Genomic DNA, 21,832 nt, shown 5'->3' with positions numbered 1-21,832 from the left:
GAGGAGTCAGGCTGGAGTAGCAGGCGTTCAGCGGTTCTTTGCCATCTCTTGCATACATGAACAACCCTGAGTACCTCCTGGGGGGCGAATCCTGCGCTCATCAGAGCTGACGCTGCTCTCAGTTACGCAACTTTCACACTGGTTTAGCTCCGCTGGCTTTAGCGGAGCCAACCCTGATTTACATTGATGTAAGCGAGAGGGGATCTGAGCTCGTGGGTTTAAGCCTGTGTTTGTTTGCGCATACCTAATGCTCGTCAGACTCTCGCTGCTCCTGCTCATGGGTGCAGCTCTGCTGGCGGATGGGCTGCCCGCCGGGGTGGGAGCACATCCTCATCGACACGCAAGAAAYGGAGAAAAAAGCTCCTCTTATTATTTCCCCCCTTCCTGTTTTAACCACCTGTGTGCCCTTTCCAGAGGCGATCTGACAATCCTGTAAGGGCTTCTCTTTTGGGCAGGACCTTCCTGGGTGCTTGATGGATAGTCTCCGTATCCACAGTAGTAGCCTATTTAAGGCTTTTATTAGGTGGGCAGAACTGTGGGCTTCAGCAGCAGCAAAGCGCCTGGGTTTTGTTTGCGGGCCGTCGCTGCTTTGCAGTACTAGTCTGTGAGGTAGCCAGGCCTTGCTCGTAGGCGTTGTAATGCAAACCTAGTGGCTCTTCTGCCTCGTGCAGATCGTACCTGCCCCGTGAAGATCCTGGATTGCACATGGCTCGTTGGGAAATCTGAAACCGGTATTCAAAGATTAGTAATCACAGCAACAGTGTTTTCGCCATTGCTGGAAGAGAAGGTGAGGGAGCGGGTGCGAATTATTTCTGCTCGACTCGCTTGCCATTTTATAAAGCTTCTTCATGAATAAGTCATATCTGCGGAGGTTTCTTCGGAACACGATTGCCTCGTTGGTTTGAAAAAAAGGCTTTGGCAACTAACCTCCTAGAGTCTGGGTCCATGGAAAGGATGCTCCGTTTCTAGTCCTTGTTTCATTTCAGCATTTTTCTGATATGTGTGGCGAATATGATTTGTCCCTCTTTACTCCCCTTCTTCCCTTGTGCACCTCTCCAGAACGCTGAGTTATCGATAAGCCTAAGCAGTGTTGGGAAGCTTCCCCACGCTAAAGAGAGAGCCTGGGGCTGTTACGTTTGGCTATCGTTTGCAGCTGCTTTTATTTATGCTTTCTCATGTCTTTAATACCCTTAAAACCAGGATGCGGCAAAAATACTTTCCCACACCTGCTAGACTAAGTGCCGTATTGAGGGAGGGAGCTGTGTTTGTCTGTCTGGATAATAGGACACAAAGTGAAGCACGGGCAGGTGTGCCCCATCCTGATAGTCCATTCTCTTTCTCCTGCTCGTTTCTGCTTTTTCCAGCAAGGTGGTTCTGTCTGTCTTTCCATTTTTGCTTTGCTTGCACTGTGCTCCCCCTTTCTCAGTGTTCACGAGGGTAAGAGAGATATTGTTCAAGATGTTTTTGTATCATCGTCTATTGGTCTCTTGTAGGCTAGGGAATGTTCCAAGTTCTCTTACCCTGATCTATGCTATCATGTAAATCAACACATGGATTTCTCCCCTGAAGAACGGTAATTCCCCACTAAAACCTGTCTTTTTGCACCTCTTTTAGCTCCCCTAGTAGGAGGTGGGGCTTCTAAAAGATGGAGGAGAGCAGATTGCTCATTTTCTGAGACTCACTTCAGGTTTCAGGGTGACCACAAACCTGTCCCATCTAAGTTARCAACTGGCAGAGCGCTAGTTTTTGGTGCCAAATTGTGATGCCTCAGTAAGAGGGTAAGAGCACTAGTCAGGTCAAATGTTAGCAACTGGAATTGTGTTGGCAGGGTTAAGGATGTCAATATGCATCCTCTGTGGGTGGTTCTGCCTGTCTTGTTGCATCTAAAGTAGATTTAAGTGATACTGGAAGGTGCAGTATTAAAAAATAAATAAATAAATAAGAACTTTCATCACAAAATGTAGCCTAGCTTAAAACAGCTAGAAGTTGGTGGGAAACATCTTTTGCATTCTAAATATAGCCTGTACCGCTTTGTCACAGCGGAAGGCTGCTTCACAGTAGCTGTTTTTGAAGCACAATTAACTAATTGTTATTGAATTAATCAGCATAGTTCACACAGCATTCCTGATGGCATCCAGAGGTATTGCTGCATGGAGTTGGTTCCTCCTACCTCCTTTTCACAGGCACTGTAAGGACATGGCCAATAAACACGGAACATTTTTCTCTTGTGCAGTTTTTCCTTCATGGAAGGAGTGACTGTAAACATCTGCAGAAAGACCTCTTTGTTTATTCTTGGAAGATACCATCCTTGCATTTGTTCTCTGAGCCGATATTGCAAGAAAACCTCTTGTTTTTGTTTTGCCCACCCTGCTAATCAGTGTAGTCTTGCCGTTTCATCTTGTGACCTTCTCCCTGTTTTGTTGTGGTTGGTTTTTATGATCCACTTAACTATTGCTTATCTATGCCATAACCTGAGGGCAGCCGCTGCAAAGTGAGAGGGAGCAGTCAGTTCTCCATGTCCACTGTAGGCACAGAGCTTAAATGCAGAAAAGAAAATGCATTAAGAAAAAACATAACCTAAGATTAAATTTTAAGAGTGAAGATAGGGTTACACTGGCAGAGTTTGTGTGGGGATGACGGGGGGGTTCTGGAAAGAGGTCCGTGATCAAGAGTACACAAAGATCTGCCCAGCAGAGCTGGTCCTGGGGTGATGCAGGAGGATGGCTTGTTTGACCCCTCCCAAAATCTTTTCCAGCTCTGTTTTTCCACGACTGTGTGAGCCAGCGTGTAAACTTTTGAGGAGCTGTGTATGCAGGCTTTAACTGTTAGCACAAGCTAAATGGGGTATTGCTGTGTCTTCTCTTTTGTTGTTAGTGACTAGGTAGATAAGATTACTGCTGATACGCTGGGACATGCTGCAGCCACCTCTCCGTTGTGATGTGTAGCCATACAGATTAGAGGCTTTTTAGGCCTGGAGCCGTCTCTTTGTTCTGTGTTTATGCAATACGTTGTGCAATGAGATTCTGGCCTCTAGGTGCTAACACCAAAATGCAAATATATTGATTACTAGGGAATAAAAGCAGGCATGTTCACAAAACCGTGCTTTGGTGAACTGGGGGGAAAATGCTTGCTAGAGAGAAAAGGATCAGATGTCTTTACAAAACAGAAATCTGCTTGGATTGTTTGAAACTGTGGGATCAAGCTGATGCATAGAAAATCTTCAGTCTCGTCCACTGCAGCTTTCTCCTCATTTTTGGCTGCGTGTTTGTTTAAATAGCTTGAGTATCAGGCATCTTGCCCCTGACTTGTCTCTAAATTTCCTGACATAATACTGGGAAAAGCAGTAGAGGAGAGCTCCTTGGCTACTCAGAAATTTGAGCAGACGTAACAGCAGAAGGGAATATTTCATAAAAACGTTTATTAAGTTTAGACGATGAATCACAAGGATTTGTAGCCTACCTGTGCTACAGAGCATCGTAGCAACTGTCACTAAGAAAAGGAATGGAAGCACAACGGTACCTCCACCCTGATGAAAAGTTGTCAGTGCCACACAGCCCAGAGAGCAAGTATCCCAGGCAAGCAGCAGGAAAAACTAAGGTGAACCTTCTGCAGTACAAGGAGCTCTGGTGCAGGCTGGCTTCTAGGGATTTTAAGCACCTTCTCTTCTAAAGGTTATAGGCTTTTGCAAGCTCAGATTGGCTGCAGCGTGAGCAGAGGCTGTTCAGCGTGACTGAAAAATCAGGGCAGCGATATGTTTAAATGTGGATTTAGGTGTGTAACTTTATTCATGAGCACATGTTGACTCTCCTTCTTGTTGTGTTTCCATTAGATTTGTTGTCTTTGCACAATCCTGCCAACATCCTCCCAGTTCAGTGTTACTATTTTCTACTACAGACTGTACTGTAATGTACAGTCTGCTCAGGCTTTTCTCCGTATTTTTTGGCAGAGAGAGAATTTCAAGGAGACAGCCTTAAAGGTGAATTGAAATCTGATAAGAAAAGAAATGTTTGCAAATATCTGCATGAGATGCCAATGCAGGATACGTGGACAGACTTGGACATGATGAATATGCACACTTTTTCAGGGAGAGTGAAATGCTTTCTACCTGCCAAGTGTTGAGTTTGAACCCCCGGGGTCTGTGTCACTCCTGCTGTAGTTGATAATGTCACTAACACCTACAGCAGTGTRAGGTATGCAGCTTTAACCCTGCTTCTTATGTATTAGTGATATCAACAGCCATGAAAAAATTCAGAGCTCAGAAAGCTTGAACTGCATTTCTAGAAGGCAAAAGGCTTTTGAATTCACCTTTAAAGTGTATTTGCTTTTGTTGGTACAGGCTGCCCATGCATTCGGTGAATGGTTTGAGGTTTCAAACAGGTAGAGTCTGCAGGGATATATTTCCGTCTTTTGAAGTATTTCATTTCAYCCTTAATGTAATGTGCTGTCTGCACAGAGCAGCATCAAGCGTAAGCAGCGCCTTTCTGCTGTCCCTTGCTGTCAACACGAAATCTGTGCTTATCAGGGGAGGGACACAGCAGCCTTTGAAAGCTGAGCAGGACAGACTCGCAGGGCACAAAACCAAACACCGCTTGCCTGTCCTCAAAGCTCTGGAGTAGTAAAGAGAAATGGCTTTTTCCACACGGTCCTTTTTTTGTTTTCTCCTGTCAAATTTGCCACCCCTGTGCCAGCACAAGTGCAGCTCCAGCAGCAAGGGTGTCAGCGGAGAGYGATGGCCGGCAGTTTTTAACCTTTGCGTGCCTTAGACGTGCTGCAGAAGGGGTCGCGGAAGGGGTGGCGAGTGCAGTGACGGGCTGCACCGCCGGCTCTTCCCCACGGTCGCAACTCTGAAGCATTTTTCTAGCCTGACACAYGGAGTCCAAAGTAAAACACTGTTGTAGACGGCACTTCAGACCTGGGTATTGAGCGTACTCCGAAGCTGTCAGCTCAGGGCAGAGAGTCRTGTCACTGCCTAGGAAGAAAACATATTGCTAAAGTGATCCATTTTGTTCCCTGATTGTACATATTCCCGTTTCCCCAAGCACGTCGTCATCTGCAAACCGCCGAGCTGTATTTTCAGGTGTGCATTGTGTGAACAGTTTGGCCTCACACTCCGATGTGTGCTSGAAAAGTCTTGAAATCCTGAGATTTTCGGCCCTTCACAGAACAGCACTGCATTGCCCCGAATGCAGGCAGCTGGCTGCTGCCTTCATTCGCCCACAAGACTCGGAGGAGCCCCGGAGGAGCTGGGGCAGCGGTGAGACACGTGCGCCCCCGCGAACAAGCCTAGCTGTGCTCTGCTGCGGGTCACTGGCACCTCGAGCATTTGCCCATTCGGTTCAATCCAAGAGGAAACGAAAAATATAATAAACAAATAGTTTTAACCGAGCACTAGGATAATGGCTATTTTCAATTGTGCCTTTCACATTTTAATTGTAGAACAATAATTTTGCAATAGAGTTGCCGATGGCAAACATGCAAAAGACATTAACTTTATTTATGTTTTGGATTATTAATGTGGCTGTTAAAATTCCTCCAGTTAGTTTTGATTGAATTGTTTTTTTGTGCGATTCTGTCGTTTAATGGAGCGGTAAATAAGAATTTCTGATAATGAGCCCAAGCATCTGTCACAACAACCTGGCGCTGGTTATTAACATTTCCATTAACGGCAGGGTGGGCAGTGATAATATGGAAACCACACAGTTAGAACAAAATAAATAGTTGGTGTCAGGCTGAGTGGGTGTTAATTACTATTTTATTTTATAACTCTGGGGGGAGAGAGTATTGGTGGAAAAGTGTGACTTATGAAGGTCATTCTCGCTAAAGAAAGAACTCTCCAGAGGGACAGATAACCGGGGCTATCTTACTCAAGTAGTGGATGTTTTATCACTTCTATTTATGGCCCGTAAGTGGGCACAGAGAAAAGAGGCAGCTTTCTCAGGTATTTTGAGCAAAGGCTGCGGCACCGTGAACTAGGGGAAAGGAGAAGCGTGCCCTTTGCCTCGCCTTTCCTTCTCTACTTCTGGAGTTTGAGCAGGACATGCTTCAGCAGCCCTTCCGCAGACAGCACGTGTGCCRTTTTGTTAAGATCTGCCGGAGGCAGAGACAGCAGGGCTGGAAACCAGGCGTCCTTGCTAGCCACTGGGGAGGAAAATGCACCTGCACCAAGTTGGATCATGACAAAAGGGAAAGATGGTGTGACCCAGGTGCACTCGAAGGAAGAGAAAGATGAGTTTTCTAGTACAGTGCAATGCAAGGAAGAAGAAATGCCATCATGAGCCGAGAAGGTCCAGTATGTGTACCTGAAGGTATAATGAAATGAGAGCTAGCAAATGTCAAACTAAAAGTCCTTCGGTTCTACATGAAATATTAGTTGAATTCATTTGTACCTGACCTGTTCTGGAGGTAATTTTAAACGGTATTTTGGCCCTAATTGTTGGAGCTGTGCAAACAGTGGTGCAAAGAGGCCATCGCAAAGCCTTGCAACCGAGTAGAAAGACCAGGCTGACGGTGGCAAGGGGCAGCCAGCATTGCTCCTGGTCACACAGGTGCTTTCAAGAGTGGGCGTTCAAGAACATAACATCACTGCCAAAGGCAAAGCTGGAACATTACCATAGAATGAAGAATTTTTTCTCTCTCTCTTTTTTTCTCCCCCCCCCCCCAAAAATCTGCTGAGCTTATTAAATGTCTAACTCAGTCAGGGTGAGACAGAGAACACAGCCAGCTCTGGAGGCCTGGCTGATCCTCCATCYACGTGTGCTGCAGGTTTATACCTGAGACTTCCCTGTGATAAAGATAGCTTCAGGGCTAACTCCGTTAGCTGGCTTGTGACATAAAAAGAGTCTGGCCTGGGCCATTCTGCAAACAGAAAATTGCAACCTGGATAAGAACTACTTCTGYTTGTCAGTATTAATTCTTCTGTCCTTTCTTCTCTCTAGCACCAGCAATGGCTCCGCAGAACATCCAAGTAAACTCTCTTTCCGCAAGCCAGCTGGAGCTCACCTGGGACCCCCCTCCTGTTGACAGCCAAAATGGGAACATACAAGGCTACAAGGCAATACTTCTACTTCTGCTCGTTTCATTTATCTTTCTTGGCTTTGCTATTACTTGTGCGATAGCCCTACAACTACAGCTACCCTCAATGCATAAGGCAAATTAAAGCAGTCAGGAAATGGCACTGTGTCCCAAAACCAAAAGAAATAGAATGAGGTAGAGAAAAATAATAAGAAAAAAAGAGAATGTCTTACTATTTGCAGAGAAGGAGAGGATGGGGAAACAGGGCATACAGATAGTGGTGAGAGCTCCATTCATGCAGGCAATGTCTGCTCCAAAAAGCAGCCGACACAGAAGATCTAGGGGCAAGAAATGTATTGAAGAAAATTAACTGAGCTTTCTATCTATCGAATGTTACAAGCCACCAGGAAAAGCAGAACTTTCTCCAGTCTAGAAACCAGAGCCAGGTCAGAGTTCAGAAGAATTGTTTAATTCCCTTAACTTTAACAAAATTAAATCATAGTATTAATTGCATTTGGTTTGTAGGAGATGAGCATGTTGCAGAGGCATTTTGTTTAGCCTCTCCAGAATGAGAATGGACCCTCAGAGAGTGGAAGTGGGCAAGTCTACAAACACTGGAACTTGGCTCGGGTTCAGTGTCTGGCTCTGCCTCTCTCCATGAATTTAGGTCCATAAGCGAAGAAAAGCCAAGCCAGTGTGAATAATCTGGCATCCTTTCTTGGCAGTGACAAGCAACCTTATATATCAATTCATGTACTTTTCCTTTCATATGTATATAGATGGTTCTAACAGCTTGGCTTGTAGAGCCAAGGTAGRCTCTTGCCTTGGCTCACTCCCTCAACTTTCTGGCTTGCTTTGGCCTGCTGTAGTGCTTTCAGTGCCAGGCTGTCCAATAAGTAGAGCTGGCACCACGTTTTCTTTTGGAATCATCTTCTCTGAAGCCTAATTTTATGGCGTCAGGATTAAAATTATGTAAGGGACTGGGAAGAAGTATCTCAAGGAACCTTAGGAAAAGTCTTTATTACCCTTTTCAGGAAGGCAGTAACAGGCTTGGCTTGGCTATCCTGTGAACACAAATGGTGAAACTGTTTCRTTCATGCAGAGGTGAATTATGGATACAGCGTGTCAGGGTGCCAGTGCTGACAGATAGCTAGCATTTTAGGGAGAATTTAAAAACTGATCTCTCATTACTGAACTCTGAAAGTTCATATCTACTGTCATTAGGCCATATTCTTCAATCTGTGCTCTATTTTTGAATGATGTACTCAGCCATCCTGTCACTGTACTCAGGGGAATTTGCCAAAGGAAGAATAAAGTTTGGGCATATGGTGAAAAGTGTTAGTATTCMACCTAATGGAGGAATCCAGAGCAAGATGCACTGTCTTCCTGATTGTCTTTTAGAGCCTACAGTACTCAGGTTGTAAGCTAGGTGTAGGATATACTTAAGTATCTCTCTGTTCTTACAGATTTATTACTGGGAGAGCGACATCCAAAATGACACGGAGAAAGTGAAGGTCCTCTTTCTCCCAGAGACAACAGTCCGTCTCAAAAACCTGACCAGCCACACACGCTACCTGGTCAGCATTTCTGCTTTCAACGCAGCTGGGGATGGCCCAAGGAGCAGCCCCTCACAGGGCAGGACACATCAGGCTGGTATGAGATTGTGTTCTTCTTCCAAAGCRCTGGTTTGGTCCAGTGGCTCAGGGAAATGGAATGGGGGGAAGGCACTGGGTTTTAAAGTTAGTTTTCAGATAGGACGTTACGTTGTGATAGTCTTGGAGGAAAAAAATGGATCAAAAAAGCCAAACATTTGGGAAAGGATTTGAGGATGAAAATGAACGATACTGTAAAAACTAGACCAGACTGGGCAAATGAGGGATCTCTTCACAAGCTGATCCAGGATGAAACTGTAGGTCTGGTCTGGTCTCTACCATCACATCTGAAWATCAGGAGGAACTCATCTCCAGTGACTGGAAGTACCCCAAACAGTCATATGAGAAGTATTGTACTTTTTATAACTCCTCCTTTTTTAAGCCACAGCAGCCACACAGTCAGAATGAGCTGTCTCTGTGTTGGACGCTGCTCCCGGGGGAAGCACACCAACACGGAGGGAAGGGAAGTGCTGTCGTTGCAGGGTACGAAGAGAAAACGTGCACTTAGACTGTAGGCTTACTTAGTGCCCTTCTGTCTTTGAGCCCTGCATTTTAGCTGGTTTTCTAAGGGATTAATCTTGAGAGATGTCATCATCTGCAGCCCTTTTCCACCAAAGATGACCTTGGATATCAAATGTATCAAACTCCTGCAAGCTTTTTAAAATTCAGCAACTAGGTAGAGAACAAAGGCCCAAATCAGTGTCCCTATGAGGGTTTTTTCCTTCTAGGTCATATCTCCTTGCATTCTTTTGGGATTTAGTTTTGCAGTTGAGTGGCTGCTTTTCTTAGGACAAACTGTATTTCTGATTGATTACAAGAAGTTTTGATACAACTGATAAATCTCTGTCTCAGCTTGTTTCCTTTAGACTTATGCTGGGCAAAACCCGATGTTTTATAATTTATATGTATATCAGATTGACTATTCCTACTGCAATTCAAAAATATTTGTAATCCTTTCAGCACCCAGTGCTCCCAGCTTCTTGACGTTCTCCGAAATCACTTGCACAACGCTCAATGTGTCTTGGGGCGAGCCGACAGCAGCAAATGGAGTCCTGCAGGGTTATCGAGTAGTCTATGAGCCTTTGGCTCCAGTCCAGGGTAAGAAAGGCTTAAGATCATACATATTCATGGGGGAATGATAGAAAAGCACTGTCATATCTTTTATCTCTGCCCAATTTTTTACTTGCTCTCTGCCATTTTCCAAGAGGATCCAGGTGGCAGAGGGTAAGTAAAACAATTTCAGTTTTGCCAAACTGTTAAGTAAACTATAATATCATGGAATATAGCTTTTGTCTGTCCTCTCTCATTTTCTTGCAAAAGCTATATTCCTGTATGGTTTGAAAAGTCATTATACTGCCATTGTTACCTGCTATCAGGGAAGAGCAAACTCAGCCTGTGAGTGCTTGATTGTCTCCCTGCGTTGKGTTTTAAAATTGCTGAGTGGGCTCCGTCCCAGAATAGTCGTCAGACTTGTTTGTGTTGCTTATTACATCATGTGTCACTTTTGTTATCGCAAAGATTGCCCAGGCATCATATGTGCTGGTCATCACTGGTACCACTGCTACTTTTGACAGGGGAGAATAACAATGCTAGAGTTTGTTTATACTGAGTTTTCAAGCAGCATTTTTTACCCAGTGCTAGATTTAAACTCTCTCCACARCAATACGATGGCCATGAACGCATTATTAATTTGCCAGAACAGCAACAGAAAAGGAATTGGCAATTTCTCTGGAAACAAATGTAAATTCATTCCAAAGGTGAATTAGAAAACATTACAACGTTCTGGGATGGTCTTATTAATATTTGTATATTCCTGGTAGATAGCCAATAGTTCAATAGAATGTCCAACTTTGGCAGGGTGACAGCAGGGATAGTAATTTCAGCCATTGCCAATCCATTTTAAACTCTTTTCCAAAGAAATAAGGATATCGATCACTAGTATTTGTTTCTTCTGTAAGAAATAAAGGTATTCTATATAGTCTGAATATCCATGTCTTGTGCGCTGAGAAAATTATACTCAGGGATGAAAACAGGACAATAAAAGCACTTTCAACCATTACTGCTGGCAGATCTGAGCACAGAGAGCTAATGCAGAAAGCATCTGTAATTCTGACTGGGAAATGTGGAGAGGGTATGTAGGATGTTCAGGCTCTTTGGACATTCCCTGCCTTATATTCCTACAAAATGCTAAAGAATCCATTTTGTCCCTGGAAATATGGAAGTGTTAAATCATATTTTCTCTGTGAGAATATGACATCATCCTCGCAATCATTCTTCTCTTCTCTTCCCCACCTGTGCTGTATCTTGTTTCTCTCTGTTTTTCCTTCCCCTGTAGAAGATTTCTTATCTGAGGAGGGAGGTTATGGAGGGCTTTTCCTCAGATTCTAAAATTTTGCCTAAATTTATTCTCCAGTTTCTACCCATTTGCTCCTGTGCCAACATTTTTCTCTCCTCAAAAATATTTATTCTCCCTCTGTGGTAAGCAATCCCTTCCTAGAAGTTGTCATTTTTCTTAGATAGAAAAGCCATGCTCATTTATTTAGAGAGCAGGGTAAAACCAAACTCATTTTAAGATGGAGCATGCAACCAGACAGTGAGGCACGCCGAGCTCGGCTGGCGCCCAAGCCTGAGATCCAGGAGGGTCCTTCCAACCCCAGATCTCACGTTCCTCCAGTGCAGAGCTGCYGCACTCATGGACCAGATCCACTGGAGCCTTTTTCCTGCATCTTTTGACTTTCTACCCATTTGTGATTTTGGGCTGTGCCCCCTCACTGTTGTGACAGCTCCTGGTCTCCCACTCATGAACCACCTTTTCAAACCTGCTTGTTTTGCAAAACTTTCTAACAGTAATTTGTTTTCTAGCAGCGTCTTTTCCCTGTTTGACCTTTTATTGTTTAAGCTTTACAGTGTTATGTTTTAGACCATTATAGACAACAAAATTGCCCTGGAGCCTTTTTTAACAGTTCCCCCCCTTTTTTTTTTTGGAACATTACTTTGAAATGACGAATGCTTCTTGATTTGTCTCTGAGAAATGAGAAATCCCTCCTAGGGAAGGAGAGAGCGCTTGTACTGCTTCCTTGTTAACTGGGGAAAGATTCTCTGAATTATAAATTGTAACCAGAAGAAAACTTTGRACAGAAATCATTTGGACATTATTCTTTATTTAACTGATAAAAACTGAAAGAAGCAACTTGATTTGCATAAAGTAAGCATCCAGATTGGAAAACTTCTTCCTTCTGCATTTTCTGGAGAGACAAACTAGCAAACACCCTTCTCTAGTGGGAAAATCATTTTCCCACTTCTTATCTTCTTGTTTTGAAATGTGTTATATACTACAGAACCAGAAAATACTAAAAGGACTCTTTCAATTCAAGCTTTTAGTTCTGTAAAATAGTTTCTATATCAAATTCTTCTCATTAGGTTACTTTTAGAAAATTTCAATGAAARCTATAGTTTTTTTCAAAGTAGTCATTGCCACCCTGCACTTTGTGCAACATCAACATTAGAAGCATTGAGAACCTAAATGTGAAACTGGCTATAAACACTGATGAAGGAAACAGCATTGATTTTAATTCTTCTATGTAAGAAAAATTCTTAAAGAGCGAGAATGAAGTTCAAACCTCAGATTCTCCGTGTCTGAACCCAAGGAATCATTAGTAAAATAGTAAGCATATGTATGTGTTTATAGGATAAGATGAGTTCAGTGGTCACTGATGTGTTTTTAGATCACTTTTGCACTGTCTTTGTCATACTCCAAGGTCTAGAGAGGATCCAGGACAATTTACACAAGTGCAGAAGGCTGGAGGCTCTGCATGGCTTATGGGGGCACATTACTTTGAGATAGTTCTGCCCAGGTTGTTCCGGGGTGGTATGGCTTGCAGGGGCTCCTTGGAGGACAGCCTTAAGGCTTCCTTCGCTGCACCAGCATCTGCAGTGTGGGCATTAAGCACACCCTGAAGTTCCACCAAGCTGAAAAGAGTGAAACACAAAAAAGAGTGATCATGTTGGCCTTGTCCAAGTCAATAATGCTTTGATTGCATCCCTCTTTGCAATGGCATTTACACCCATACGTTATACGCGGGAGATATGTCCTTTGTTCTGCATTCACTTGGCATTGGTGGAAATGACAGGACAGGATAAAAGGGAAGAAGTTGGCCCTTATTTTTTCCCTGAGCAGCATTGCAGGTTGCTTGGCAAAGAAGCAGCAGAGAAATTCTTGCTTAGGAAGCAATCTGCAGCATGCAGTCCTCTTCGTTTACCTCCTGCTTTCTTCGTAGAGTAATTAGTGAAGTTGCGTGTAGTCTCTTGGTAATTTCCCAGTTGTGTTATAAGGTTTTTTTCTTGTCAGTACCCACTTATCAAGCTTAAACTCTAATTATACTTATCAGTGCTGAAAATTGGCTATTATCACTACTTAAACTCCTGCTAATTGTAAGAAATACTTTCTTAGCAAACTGTTAGATAATTTTACTTACTTTCTAGTTGTGATAARCTCCACTCGATTTCTTTTTTGCATTGCAACCTTTTCTTATTTTGCATCTACGTGGCTATTCCAGGGGTGAGTAAGGTGGTGACCGTGGACATAAAAGGAAATTGGCAACGCTGGTTGAAGGTCCGAGATCTCACCAAGGGCATGACCTATTTATTCCGAGTGCAAGCCAGAACCATTGCCTACGGACCTGAACTGCAAGCCAATGTCACAGCTGGGCCAGCAGAAGGTAAGTGGAACCATAAAAGCATGTARCAAGCTAGACCCAGTTGTATAAACACAGACCAACAGCAGGAAATAGTGCACTCTGTGCTTAACATGTAGTTCCAAGCCAAGGAGAWGTTTTATCATGGGAGCTCAGGGCGTGATTCAGTGGGTTTCACAACTGCCCGTGAAAAAGATGTTTCCTTTTCTTCTGAAGGCTAAAAGGCTGATGTGAATAAACAAAGCAGTGTTAATAAATTATAACACAAACTGGCTAGCCGGGGAATTCAGTTCAGCCTGACAGCATGGTCCATGGTTCTGATTGTGCTGGTATGCTTTGAAGTTGAACTGGAAAAACTGTCTAAACCAGTGGAGGTTCCTGGATTTAAAATGAGTAAGAATTTAGAATTACACCCTCCTGACACTGTGGTTCATGCACAGGGATATGTCTGCAAATTTCTTCATATGCTGAGAGGAGCAGCAAGCTGAACTTCAGAATTCCCCCTTGGTTCAATGTGTATACCAAAGCAGTAGGGTTTTTAGTAGTAGTAGTAGTGATTCCGATAAATAGATAATCTGAAAAGGTAAAGGACCTCCAATAATATTAGACTGCCCAGTAGACCATAAATCATTCATGCAGTGCTCACAGTTCTGATTTTTGCTTCCTTTCCAGCTCAAGGAAATAGTTGTTCCCTCCATCAAAGGCAGTGGGCCACATCTGGCAATTATGCCCTTCTGGATGCCAGCAGRCTTTGATTTTATCCCAGTGTCCTCTTTAGCCAGTATCTGGGATAGTAGTGCAATGGATCACATCCAGTCATAGACAGTAGAAACCATGAATCCTCTTTAACATGACAGTGGCGTGTTCCCAAGTGAATGTACAGGCAGCTACAGCAAAGAACTTCTCTCTGAAACTCAGAGGCTGGTTCCACCTCTGAAGCAGAAATAACAGTGGCAATGTGCAGACRTTGCAGATATGTAAATTGCTAAAATGACAGTGTTTTTTCTCTTTCCTTCTTTACAGAGGCACCGGTAAAACCCAACATTAGCTATTTAATTGGTGATACTAGAATCAGTGTAAAACTTAGGCCAGCAGCCTAATGGGCTGGTTTGTAATGTGTGTATGTTGACCAATACTTCTGGATTTTTTCTTCTGTCAGTAGACCTAAGAAGGAATACTGCAGTAGGTCTCTGATATCACCGCTGTTTGCTATTCTCATTTCATCCTTCAGGGTCTCCTGGCTCCCCTCAGGAAATTCTGGTGACAAAATCTGCTTCTGGACTGACACTGCAGTGGACTGAGGGAGATTCAGGAGAAAAACCCACAACCGGATACATTATAGAGGCACGGCCCTCAGGTAAGCCATGGGAAACATGGAGCACATGGTGTTAGGAGTTCTCTTCCTTCAGTCCAAACTGAAACCCGTCCTGCAGTGGAAGAGGTTGTTGGTCATCCCAGTAAGGTAATAGGATTTTGTGAGGGAAAGCTGTCACCATCTAGTGTTCAGCCTTCCCTGGTTTATTTTGTGGTGTGTCAGATTGTCTCCTGTTTAGGAACAGTTACAGAAAATTACACTGAGTGCTTTGGGTTTCACTGTGCTACATGATTGGTAAATCATCCAACTGATAAACTAATATAATTAAAAATTAAAAATCGYTTAAATGCTTACAGCATCTTTCAGGCACAAGGACCCTTAAGTACTTGCAAACTGTATTTTGAGGACCACACACTGAAATCTATTCCCCTGCGCAGCAGAACGCAGCAGCTAATCGATGTTATTAGCAGGACCGGGACTTTTAGCAGCGCGTGAGCATAGCTTTCCCCAGTTCGGCAGGGTGGACGTGAGATGGGTGAAAGGAGGCTCCTCATCACCAGTGAGTTTTCCTTGGTGCTTTCCCCGAACTCCTTTCTTTTGGGGGATTTGCATTCCTCCTTACTGAATTGCTATGTACTTTTTCCAGAATATTTTCCCAGGTTGGCTGGATCACAGAACAGCTATGTTCCAGCCTGTTTTGCAGCTTCTTCCAGCTTGGTATCACTTTGCAAATTCAATAAGTGCACACCCTCTGGTATCCAAGTCATTAACAAAAATGGTGAATACTGCCAGACCCCTGTGGGAGCTCATTTGATTAATTCCCTCCACTCTGACAGTGAACATTGATAACTATTCTCTGAGTACAGTTTTCCAGCCAGTGATGCATCTACAAGATACTTGTTTCATGTAGGCCATGTTTGAATGTCATGGTGTCAAAAGCCATGCTGAAGTCAGGATAGATGACGTCTGCTCTTTCTCCCCAGTCRACAAGGTCTGTTACCTTGTCGCAGAAGGAAATTAGACATGATTTATATTTGACAAATCCATGTTGGCTGGTTGTTCTTTTCCTTTTTACTTCTAGGTGGTTACACATTGCTTGATTGTGTATTGATTAGATGAATGTTTATCTGCTTGGTTATATAAAGGATCATACCTTTTTCTTATATGTATCTTGAATGTAGGGTGGTAGTTATATCCAATGATTTTAATTAAYTTTAACCAGACCAGTAACAAAATCATAGGCTGCGGTTCTGTGATCATCACTAAAGATGCATATTTCCGCTCGTACCTTTGGTAGAATTTGCTCTGTAGTGGGGCTCTGCTGTGATTCTCTCTTTCTGATTTCTGTCATTTAATGTGACAATTGTTTTCAAAGCAAAATGAAGGAAAATGTGTACATTCTCAAAGCACTGGAGTTTTCCAGAGTGATTGAATTTTCTTAATTAGGGAATGACACCCAGTGCTTCCATTTCCCTTATGTCAGCTTGCTGATTCCTTCCCTTATTTGTTCACGGGTGTAAAATACCCTGTTTTATTTTATTTGAGGAGTATTGTTCAGATAGCAACTTAAACCAAAACCATTCACTGACTTTTGCCAGCCAGCTTATATTTGCCCCCAAACCCAGGGTTTTTTGAGGAAGAGTATTTTAGAGAGAAACCTGACCCCATGTACAGATTGTCTGCAAGCTGAAAAATTCTAAGTGCTCTGTGAAAAAAATCCCAATTTACAATTCAGGAGCTCCATTAACTTGCACATTTCTGTAAGAAACCTCACTGAGCCTACTGTCATTCACGTCTTGCTTTAGACCAGAAAAAAAACCAAACTCTAATCTATTCCCCTATCAGTGTGAAACAAACCATAAAACTTCTAAAGAAATGTTCTCATGCAAAAGACAACCCTGCCATGTGAGTGGCAGTATCACAAATTTATCAGGTGTTTTGGGGCTTGTCTCATCTTTGGATGCGAATGAACATTTTACAGTTCATGCCTAAGGATACGCTGTAGGATTTGTGGCCCAGTCTTTCTGAGCAGGAAGAAAACAGTCCTTCCAAGGCCAGTCTGAGCTGCATTAACCTTGGGTCATTCCTCCTGGCCCCACTCCACTGATCCTGGAAACACACACAGAAGAGGTCTTTTTCTCCTGCTCTTGCAACCTGACTGTTGAGGCATTTAATTCCTCTTCAGATTATTTTAATCCTATTCATGCTGCTGTAGTAAATGAACTAGCCATTTGTATGCTGGATTCTCCTCCTTAGTTGTGGCTGCAGCTGTAGAAAGCGTGAAATGTGATCCAACAGAGGAGACGGACTAATTGGAACGTTTGCTTATCTCATGCAAGCTTCAGCTTCATTTCARTACTGCTTTTCTTCCTTGTCTCTGCACAGCGGAGTTTGAAATCTGAATTTCGAGCTGAACAAAAGCAGGCAACTAATTCCTCCTGCCAGGGTTGGTCATTAAGAGCAGCTTCTGTTTTAATGTAATTCTAAGAATTTGCTCCTGTACAGTGATTTATACGGGTAGTAGAGCAAGGATTGGAGCAACCTTTATTTTTAAGTGGTTGCTGTCCAAGAGAAGGGCAGTTGACTTGTGCCCTTCACATAAAATCAAGGAAGGAGAAGATATTCATCCTTCTGAGATTAAAAAAAAAAAAGGGGGGGGGGGCATTGAATAGACAGATGAAAAGCTTCAGCTTGTTGCCATTATTTAAATGCAATACCACTACCTTAGTATTTCACATCTCAAGTGTCATCTATTATAGGCCTCATTACCCCAGACGTTAAATGCTGTATCATCTCTTTTTTCCTGCCGTAGCTCCCTGCCAGGATTCCTCTGTCAGAGCAAGAGGGTGGCTTTCTGTCCTAAATGGCAAACCTTCCCCCCTTTTGTCACTTCCCTTTGAATTTTTCATTGCTCTGCTTTGTCTCCCAGGGTTCCTTCTGCCCTGCTGGGTTGAGGGGTGGTGGCAGCAGGCAGCTGAGATTGCTCCTCTGATCTCCCTGTTTCTCTCCAGGATTTGTGGAGGGTGACCAGACTGGGTACCTCCTGTGCATTTTGAATATACTCCAACACAGGCGTGGAACAGGCACACCAATGTTTTTTTCAGAGTAATCTGTGCTAGAGGAAAGCGTTACAGAAACAGAAGAGTTCTCTCCTTTCCTTCGGCTCCTCCATCTCTAGAGAAATGGATTCCAATTCAGCTCCTTGTGCTTTAGAAGAAATGCAATTAGGCAGCCTCTGCCACTGCCATAGCGAGCACTCCCTAGACAGCAGCTGGCCTGGCTGAGAAATGGGTATTAGGTGGTGTCCTCTGTTTCTACGTGCAGAGGAAAGGACAAGAATGGCATGGTGATGGCAAGGCTCTAGCGCTGCCGGAAGGAGCAGAGAAGAGTCCTCTTGTCCCTCGTCTCCCAACTCCATGCGGTGTCCAAGGGTTGCTCTTTCTGTGCTGTGCTTTAAGGGCTTTTAGAGTTTCACCTCAGGAGGAGCCTTCTGCCCAGGACAAGATGACAGAGATTTCCTCTTCGGCTTTCTCTCCCCCCAGCCTGCATTTTGGGTTTTGCTTGTTGGCTTTTCCCAAGTAGGGCATGTCTTAAGCCCAGTGGGAGAGAATTGCATCTTAATATGTTTCCAATAATAATATTTCTAACACTCTGGCTGACACAAACAGGCCATTTAAATCTCGGATCAGCCAGAAATCATGAACTTGGGACATAGACAAGTCAGGCAAATGCTTTCTTTGGTTCCTCCAAATAATCCATTCCATGAGGGCAGCAGAGTTTTTGGGGAAGAGCCCTTCTGCTTGGAGCAGAGATTTTCCTTCCCATGAATGCTGAGGTTTTTCACTTCGCACACCCCCAAAGGCAGATCTCACTTTAGTTTCCTTTCTGGTCTCTTGAGTAACTTTTTTATGTTTTTTTTTCCTTTTCTGTTTATTTTTAAACAAAAGAGGGAGCGCAGTGTCTGCAGTGGACTCACACCAGCAGCAGTCAGTAAATTCAAAGTGAAGGGTGCAGCTGCATTGCCGGCATCTGCCACGGGGCCTTGGGTTCGCTTCCGCACGCGAACGGCGTGCAGGGGCTGACAGTTTGGCAGCCTTCACTTCCCATTTTCGTCCTCTCGGGCGCTTGCATGGGGATCCAGACCTTCTGACGAGCACCTCCCCACGTTAGCGTTGTCCTTCGGAGCGGGAACGCTACTTGCATTCAGCCGGCCCTTAGTTCTCCGCTGCCTTTCCCCTCGTAAACCTCCTAATGTGGGATGGGGAGGAGGTTTTACGGCACAGCCCTCCTCTTTCTCCACGAGAGGAGGACGAGGGTTTAAGAAACACATAGCTGACAGCTTTCCGTCCCGCCAGCCACAGCACGGCAGGCGTTTGTCAGCGGCCAGCGTTGCCGGATCCCGGAGCCTTCGTTCCTGACTGGCAGCTTCGGTCAGCATGCCGACCCCGACTAATTGCCTGTGAAACGAGGCTCACGCGCGGGTGCCGTGGCCAGAGGAAGCCCGCGGCGCCGCTCTCCGCCTCGGCGGGGCGGCTGGGCGTGCGGACCGGCTTGGCATCGCGGTGGGTCTGAGGCGCTTCTGCCTTCCCCATCGTTCAGGCCGTCTGTCCATGCGCACGCGGGCGGCTCCCGCGTCAAGGCTGGAAGACAAAGCTCGAATCTCATGTCAGCAGGCAGCGAGGCTGGGGCCGGGTGCGGCGAAGTCTTCATAAAACCGGGAAGCAAAGACAAATTGCTGGTTTCTGGGGAGCTCTCCCTTTTGCACCGGCCGTTCAGGGATCCTTTTGGAGGCCGAGCACCCAGGGAAAGGCAGCGGGAAATGAAGGAAGGGGCAGATGCTGAAGCGGCAGCACCTGCGCGCGGTACAGCTGCACGCTGCCGGCTGTGCTGCCGCTCGCGGAGCAGTAGATACCTGCCGCGCCATGCCCGTCCTTCCCCAGACTGCGTGGAAAACGCTGCGTACGGTATCCTAATGATTTCCTACTGAACTTAAAGGCCAGCCTGCTGCTGCGCTAGGTAACCTTCTCATGAATTCTCTTTCAGCTGGACTTCTAACATTTACAGTAAATCTCGGGCTGAGGGGTGGGGAGAGAGGTAGGGCGAACGGCTTCACGGGTGTCGGCGATGGTATTTAATTGCAAAGTTCGCCACTGAAATAAAAGGCTTTTCAATTTGGATGCATCTGGTTGCAAGCTATATCTGGAAAGAGGGGTAAAATTTACCCTTGCTCGGTCTGCTAGCTGTTCTGCACTGTGCACCCGGGCTGGTTTAGGAAAGTGAGTGAGAAAGAGTGTGTGTGTTGGGAGGAGAATTGTGTTTGTTGCAATGAGGGTTGAACATTCGTTTTTATGGTTGCCCTTTCTTCCCCATTTAAGTGGCTTTTCAATGTAAACAAATTGCTTTTCAGACAATTCACAATGGGCTGAAAATTCTGTTATAGCTGTTTACAAATGTGTTTATGAAAGTTCACACAGTTCTAGCAATTATGACAATATTTTATAGTCTGAGATGCATCTTTTTAGTATTGGTGGTTGCAACAATCTAAATTTGAAAACGCGTCCCTCACTCCACCCTCCTCAGAGAAGCTAAATCCCAAGCTTCTTTTTTATTACATTATAGCTGTACATGGTAGAAACAATCTAGCCTTATATTGCCCTGTGAAAGGGAAGTCAATATTTTATCTCCTGTTTTACAGCCATTGTAATATACAACTGATACATAACAGTGGTACATTATGATAACTTCATTATGCACYGATCATGCTGGTGAATAATGTATTGTTCTGAATTTTGAGCATGACAGAAGAATTACCTATTTTTATTGTTCTTCAGCATTTCTCAAATGTAGCTAGAACAGTAACATTTCAGTCTGCTTTTTGCATCCGCTGAGACTGCCAATCCTCATGATCAGAAGAGATGCAGTTTGGGGGTTGTTAGTCGCTGTGTGTGTTGCTAGCCATGCAGCACGTTACAGATTACTGAGCCAATATTTACTGATGCCAAAGTTAAAACATTCACGTGGAAATGCACCTGCAGTGTTAATCAATCCGTCTTTGCTGTTATTCCCCATTGCACGGAAGTAGGCTGAGGGCCAAATTTCACTCTGTTATACCAGCACAGTTCTGGAATCGCTGCGGTGACTTCAATTAGTTTACGCTCAGGTAAATGTAAAGAAAACCAGAATGGATTCTGGCTGTATATTGCAGCGGTGGAACAAGTCACCCTGGGCAGAGCTGCTGGCTCCTGCTTTATCGTTCCCTTGATAACACCACGAGTCTGCACAAGTCATGACGATACCAGCATCTCCCAGTGCAGGGGGCTTTCTTTCAAAGCAAGCAGCTCCTGTGCTGAAATAGTATCAATGCAGAAGTTCTCATAGGATTCCCATTGCTGTGGGACCTACAGAGCAAAAGACATCGCTCAAACAATTCTGATAACTAAAAGCAGAAGCCCGATGGGGTATTTGTGGAGTCAGATCCTTAAGAGCTATGCTGGCTTAGGCTACCTGAGAATTTGGCCCTGTGTGTAGATAGTACTTTCATTTTGTCAGTGGAAGTTCTGGGTACCGATTGCTACTGAAAAAAAGTCCATTTAGATTAATGTTCAAGTCCTACACTCAAAATTATTGACCGTTATTTTTAATTATAGTTGGTTTTGTGCTTACTGCTAACAGCATCCATCTTGTTGAAAGTTCTTTTCATTGTACTGAAGTGAATATATAGAATTATGGGTATGGATCAGGGACCAGAACAGTACCTCGGCTGGATGTGCATCAGTATAAATGTCAGTATGGCTRCTGAGAACCAAGATTACCCTACTGGACCATTCTCATCAGTTATTCAGAAGGCATTGTGTTTCTTACAACTTTCATAGCTTTATAATACAAACAAAAACTCACTTCTGCTTCCRAATGCGTGGCGCAGAAGCGTGCTGCCTGCAGGCTCGCGCTGTGGGCTGTGCCGCGCTGCGGGCCAGCAGGCGCTAAGGGGATCCCTGCTGGTGTCGGGAAGGAAGCAGCGCTCTAGTGACACTAGTCTGCCAGGCACCAGTTCATGCAAAGCCGCAGTACTTCCAGCCAAGACCCAAATCTTAACATTAGTTTGCAAAGCTCAGCTTAGCTTGGATCACGAAGTCCCTTTTGCAATGTAAAAAGCAGGCAAA

The 21,832-nt window shown here is 44.3% G+C and overlaps 1 protein-coding gene across 1 annotated transcript in view; it reads left to right on the top strand.

The window, feature by feature from the left end:
- Positions 1-21,832, top strand: part of SDK1 (sidekick cell adhesion molecule 1) — a 432,311-nt gene that overhangs the window by 391,936 nt on the left and 18,543 nt on the right. The window contains exons 37-41 of the mRNA XM_026083057.1: positions 6,936-7,051; positions 8,478-8,664; positions 9,624-9,761; positions 13,220-13,381; positions 14,589-14,714. Coding sequence (XP_025938842.1) covers positions 6,936-7,051; positions 8,478-8,664; positions 9,624-9,761; positions 13,220-13,381; positions 14,589-14,714 — 729 coding nt within the window. The remainder of the gene's footprint in view (positions 1-6,935; positions 7,052-8,477; positions 8,665-9,623; positions 9,762-13,219; positions 13,382-14,588; positions 14,715-21,832) is intronic.

Source organism: Apteryx rowi, unplaced genomic scaffold, assembly GCF_003343035.1.
Source record: "Apteryx rowi isolate R43461 unplaced genomic scaffold, aptRow1 scaffold_6, whole genome shotgun sequence".
NCBI lineage: Eukaryota > Metazoa > Chordata > Aves > Apterygiformes > Apterygidae > Apteryx > Apteryx rowi.
This window is presented reverse-complemented; position numbering and strand designations above follow the sequence as displayed.